The 6,262-nt window shown below is 36.5% G+C and overlaps 1 protein-coding gene across 1 annotated transcript; it reads left to right on the top strand.

The window, feature by feature from the left end:
• Positions 1-526: 526 nt before the first annotated feature.
• On the top strand, positions 527-4,437 carry LOC135773998 (extracellular calcium-sensing receptor-like). Its single transcript, XM_065283929.2, has 6 exons — positions 527-723; positions 952-1,240; positions 1,332-2,087; positions 2,190-2,417; positions 2,995-3,118; positions 3,524-4,437. Exons 1-6 carry the CDS (start codon positions 593-595, stop codon positions 4,435-4,437), a joined length of 2,442 nt encoding a protein of 813 aa, XP_065140001.1. The 5' UTR covers positions 527-592.
• The last annotated feature ends 1,825 nt before the right edge of the window (positions 4,438-6,262 follow it).

Here is a 6,262-nt window from a genome sequence, read left to right on the forward strand (position 1 = left end):
AACAGAAAAAAAATTCAGTTTATACACTTTGGCATAAGAATCATTCTGAAAAATGGGAAAAAGTAGGAAATTCCTAAAATATTTACTATAAATTTACTATAAAACTCTAAATGCCTAACCCATAAAGCATACATTTGCCTGATCAATCATCATATGAATGCCTATTTAAACATTGTTGCTTTCCATGTGCAAAAATGAATTATTTTTGTGTGTTATAAAATTTTATGTTTACACACCAATGTATCAGACAGAAAACTATACACGATGACATGTAGTCTGGAGCAACAAGAGCAGAATACCCTAACAGAAAGCATACTTCCTGTCAGACAAAAAGAAGTTTTAGTATATTTAACTTAATTCCAAACTTGCACTCTATTCCATCCCTGTTTGACCTGCCTCATGCCCTGCCCTATGAGGTCATTAGCCACAACAATTCATCCATAATAATTATGTGTATAAAAGTGCAGTTACTTTATCAGGTCAATTGTATTTGGTAGATGCAGCTGAACTCATGATGGGGGTGCTTATCTTTCTATGCACACTTCTCATCCATTACCATTATGCTAAGGCAGATAACAATCTTTGCAGAATAATGGGAGACCCCAAAAACCCACTACTGTCCAAGGACGGAGACATAACTATTGGAACTCTTATTTCAATCCTCAGTAAAGAAACATTATCTTCATCTGAGTTTACAGAAAAACCTCAGCTTATATGCTCCAGGTTTGTAATATTGAAAAGTATTTGATAAAAATTACAGCAGTCAATATATTTAATACAAACGTAACTTTTAAATGTAAAGTAAACATTAGTATAACTATTTACAACTTAGAAATTGTTCAAAATATAAACTATGTTTAATATTAAGTAGTATAAATAAAGATATCATTTCTATCTTGTTTACCTGTTTAATTAGTACTCATTAAAGCTACGGATTTAATGTTTTCACAGTGTAAATATACAAGATTTACGAATGGCTCAAATCATGATCTTTGCTATTGACGAGATTAACAGCAGTGGAAATTTGCTGCCAAATGTTTCTATTGGGTATAAAATCTTTGACACCTGTGGATCAGGAATGTCTTCTATGAGTGCAACTATGGCAGTGATGAATGGTCAGGAGTTTGCAGCAGGAGACAGATGCAATGGACAGACTCCTATACAAGCTATTATAGGGGAGTCAGAGTCCTCTGCCACAGTGATTTTGTCCAGAACTACAGGACCTTTCAAAATTCCAGTGGTAAGGGATGAGAACACGATATCACACAGAATTACATACTGATTACCATAACTGATTTTTTTTTACTATTGTCTGTGCTTTTTTTCTTCAGATAAGTCACTCAGCCACGTGTGAGTGCCTCAGTAACAGGAGAGATTACCCTTCATTCTTCAGGACTATTGCTAGTGATTATCACCAGAGCAGAGCACTTGCATACATAGTCAAACACTTTGGCTGGACTTGGGTTGGAGCTGTGAACACTGACAATGATTATGGAAACAATGGAATGGCCATATTTCTGAATACAGCACAGGAGGAGGGGATTTGTGTAGAGTACTCTGTGAAATTTTATAGAACAGAGCATGAAAAACTCCTAAAAGTGGTTAACATCATAAAACAAAGCACCGCAAAAGTCATTGTTGCATTTCTTACCAGTTTTGAGATGAACAATCTACTAGAACAGCTATACATTCAGAACATTACAGGCATCCAAATGATTGGTGTAGAGGCATGGATAACAGCAAAGAGTCTGATCACACCAAAGAGTTTTCAAGTGCTGGGAGGGTCACTAGGGTTTGCAATGAGAAAAATTAAAATTGAAGGGTTTTTAGATTATGTAATTAAAGAATTCTGGGAAACAGCTTTTCCATGCTTACAGGGAGATGGGAATTCATCTCAATATGTAGAAATTTGCAGGAGGTATCAGGATCTGTTTGTGCTTAAAAATTACATCGACGATGTGCCTGAGCAAAGATATACAAGTAATGTCTACAAAGCAGTGTATGCTGTAGCTCATGCATTACACAATCTACTGAAGTGCAAGGAACAAGAAGGTTGTGAGAAAGGCCTGACAATACAACCACAGCAGGTAAAAAACTAAGATAGAGAAAGATTGTTTGTATATACATGGACATACATTTAATATGTATAAATTCCTCAATAATGATGTTTAAAAATCTATTTTCACTAGGTGGTTAAGGCTTTAAAAAAAGTAAATTTCACTGTAAAGTTTGGAGATCGTGTGTGGTTTGACAGCACTGGTGCTACAGTAGCCCAGTATGAAGTTGTGAACTGGCAGCAGGACTCAGATGGATCAATTCAGTTTAAAGCAGTGGGTTACTATGATGCCTCACTGCCCCCTGACCAGCGCTTTGTACTTAACACTGAAAACATAATCTGGGCTGGAGGACAACTAGAGGTAAATGAACATAACCTAGCTGTGGTACAGGATTTGTAATAAATAAAGAAACTGAAAGAAAATATAAAATAATAATAATAATAATGCTTGCATTGTCTTATGTGAAGGAATTAAAAGCCACTGCATTTTAATATGATATATGAGTATATATAGTATTTTATAACAGTGCCCATAAACTTCTAGTAAGTTGAAAGAAAATTGTGACAGACTTCCTTACAACTCATTAGTTATCCTGGTTAACCGAATTAAAGATGTTTTTTCAATAAGCTAAAATTTCACCCCTAATATCTTTATGACATTAAGTGGCATTGTCAGGTTTAAATTACTTTGAATCATTTAAATTTAGACTTGAGGTTGCCAAATCAACAGCAAATGGCAGTGATGAGTGAAAAGATCATCATTATAACAGAGCAGTTATGCTCAATTTCCTTAACACCACAAATTACTTTGTTTCCATAAAAAACATCAACACTTATTCAATATTGAGTTTCAAATTTGTCTCAGTAATACTGATACATTTATCAAAATTCTATACAGTCCATATAATAAACTATGTACAATATTGTTTTCCATGTAGAAGCCAAGGTCTGTATGCAGTGAGAGTTGTCCTCCAGGCACTAGGAAGGCTGCACAGAAAGGAAGACCTGTCTGCTGTTATGACTGTATTACATGTGCAGATGGAGAAATTAGTAATGAGACAGGTAAACTTCAGACAATCTCCAAGGTCCAAAGAAAACTGGCTAGTTGCTATTTTTGTGTTTTCCTTTTATTGTTTAGTCTGCAGTTTCTAATCAAAGGTGCCCTGCTGAAAAAACCAGCATCAAACCAGCATGGGAATCATGCTGGTCTATGCTGGTTTAGCTGGTGGTCCCAGCATACCAGCACCAAAACACAACATATGCTGGTATGACCAGCATGTTATGCTGGTACTAATGCTGGTTTAGCTGGTGCTAATGCTGGTTTGATGCTGGTTTAGCTAGTGTTCACTAGCAAACCAGCACCAAAACACAACATAAGCTGGTCTTGCTGGTATGCTGTTTTTTTCAGCAGGGTGTTCATACGTAAAATCCTGTCTTTAACTACAGTGATCACAACTTCCTTTCCAGATTCAAATAACTGCCAGCAGTGTCCAGGGGAATACTGGTCTAATACTGAGAACACCGAATGTGTGTTAAAGGCTGTAGAGTTTCTGTCATTCACAGAAGTTATGGGTATAGTGTTAGTCTTTTTCTCTCTGTTTGGAGTAGGAATAACTGTACTGGTGGCCATCCTGTTTTACAGTAAGAAGGACACTCCCATAGTAAAAGCCAACAACTCAGAGCTGAGCTTCCTGTTGCTCTTCTCATTGACTTTGTGTTTTCTCTGTTCACTTACTTTCATTGGTCGCCCCACTAGGTGGTCCTGTATGTTGCGTCACACAGCATTTGGGATCGCTTTTGTCCTCTGTATCTCCTGTGTTCTGGGGAAAACAATAGTGGTGTTAATGGCATTTAAAGCACAACTTCCAGGAAGTAATGTCATGAAATGGTTTGGGCCTGCACAACAGAGACTCAGTGTTTTTGCCTTTACTCTTATACAAGTTCTTATCTGTGTGCTTTGGCTAACAATATCTCCTCCTTTCCCCTATAAAAATATGAAATATTATAAAGAAAAAAACATTTTTGAATGCAGTTTGGGTTCTTCTTTTGGTTTCTCTGCTGTGTTGGGTTATATTGGTCTTCTAGCAGTTCTGTGCTTCATTTTGGCTTTTCTGGCTCGGACGCTGCCTGATAACTTCAATGAAGCTAAATTCATCACATTCAGTATGCTCATATTCTGTGCTGTATGGATCACATTTATCCCAGCTTATGTCAGCTCTCCTGGAAAATTTACTGTAGCTGTGGAGATATTTGCTATTTTAGCCTCAAGCTTTAGTTTACTACTTTGCATATTTGCACCTAAATGTTACATCATTCTGTTCAAGCCCGAACAAAATACTAAGCAGCATTTGATGGGAAAAACACAAACAAAGTCATTTTGAGAAATAAACTAACATGGCCATACAAACTTTGCCGTGTTTTATCATTGTTAAAAAAAAAACAAATGTATCATATAGTCTACAGAATATTTGTTAGGTTTTTGTTAAATATATCAATCAAAATGGATTCAATTTAGTTAAAGTATGGCATAGATTTATAGATTTAATGTTCATTTTACTCAGCACTGCCATCTGCTGTTGATTTGTGAACTTTAAATGTAAATTGTGTGCATCATACATCTTGAATAGTGAAGCCGCTGGCTCTTTGATCGCCCCCTGGTGGCTTGCTGCAGCACAAGTCATAAACCCCACCCTCTCCATGCAAACAAATGGGACTTGGGTCAAAATATAAAAAATTACACTTCCAATAACATTTTCCAAAAGAGGATTTTGGTCGTTTAATGTAATTGTTATCACGCAGTAATTTGTTGCTACAGAAATGGGGCGTGTTGTTATGATTGACATTTGTGATTGACAGCTTCTCTGAGCAGGCTCCCGGTACTTTGATGGAAAATTTAATATATAACTAACTATTAATTTTCATTTCTGTGTTATTTCATACTGACAAAAGTAGTTGTATTTAACTTACCTTATTTTGAGACTTCATATGACACATTCAAGGGACGTGGTTAAATCCGTTTTTTAAGTGATGACGTAAGGAATACTGTTTCCGAGTCCAAACCTCCACTCATTTTAATAAAGGATATTATTTAAACAACCGATTATGAGCACTGTTTATTCATATTAAGCTAAAATTGTATAAACTCACTGTACACTGCAGTCTCCAGGCTCACGTTATCTGTTTGTCAAGTCATGACGTAAGGAATACCTTTTTCCAGCTCCACATTTAAATAGCCATTTATAAGCACTATTTATTTGTAGCACACATTTAAGTGAAAATTTTACAATCCAACGTGTAAACTGCAGTCTCAGGTTCCTAGAATCAAAGACAGCAACATATTAGTAGTTTATAAAAAATCCAGGTCCATAAATCCATGTCTTGTAATCTAGAATTTTGTTATGGAGATAAAAATTAGGACCAGGTGTTTTTGGTAGTTTTTGATTATGGTACAAGTGTATTATGTCCGGCATTTTTTGTTATTTCTCTATAACATCTGTGAGCGGTTGGACCCGGAAGCGGCGCATGACATCAGACTTAACAACCAAACTGGGCGCGCGAGCGTTTGGGCGGAAGTTTGATAACGCCGCTCCACCTCCGGGCTCCGCTAAAAAATTCTTTCTGCACATGCCCTGGTTCCAAACTGGCGATTTTGCAAAACATGGCATTTCCCATGGTCAGAAATTTAACCTTCAATTCATTACAATGGAAGGAAGCGACGTTGCGTCATCCATCTTTTTTACAGTATATGGTAAATTCACATGATCAAATATAGCTCTATTCTTGTTTTTTTCCTCTTCAATTTACAATGCCACTACAACACAATCAGGGGACACAAAGAGATACTTTCAATTTCTTGTTCTGAACGAACAGTCAAACAATGGCGCCAGAGTAGGATCAGAAAAATCTACCCTGCAATTAATTTCTTAGGCGGCAATACAGCGTCTAAATCTTTAATAAAATGTGGAACAACACAAGAGTTCTTAGTAGCATTTAAGTCAGCAAGAGACTAATTTCATATTTCCACATCTTTTGAAACATTAGTATTTGCAGATTTCGTCATAGAGCGTGTAACAGCTCAGGTCAAGAACAGATCACATCAGGGGATTCCTTCACACAGACATCCTGAGAAGTGGTACTGAGACAACAACAGGCGGTACATTTGGCCAACACCAGACATTACATCAAGCCAAATCGTTACCAAATAAG

The sequence above is a fragment of the Paramisgurnus dabryanus genome, chromosome 9, assembly GCF_030506205.2.
Source record: "Paramisgurnus dabryanus chromosome 9, PD_genome_1.1, whole genome shotgun sequence".
Taxonomy (NCBI): domain Eukaryota; kingdom Metazoa; phylum Chordata; class Actinopteri; order Cypriniformes; family Cobitidae; genus Paramisgurnus; species Paramisgurnus dabryanus.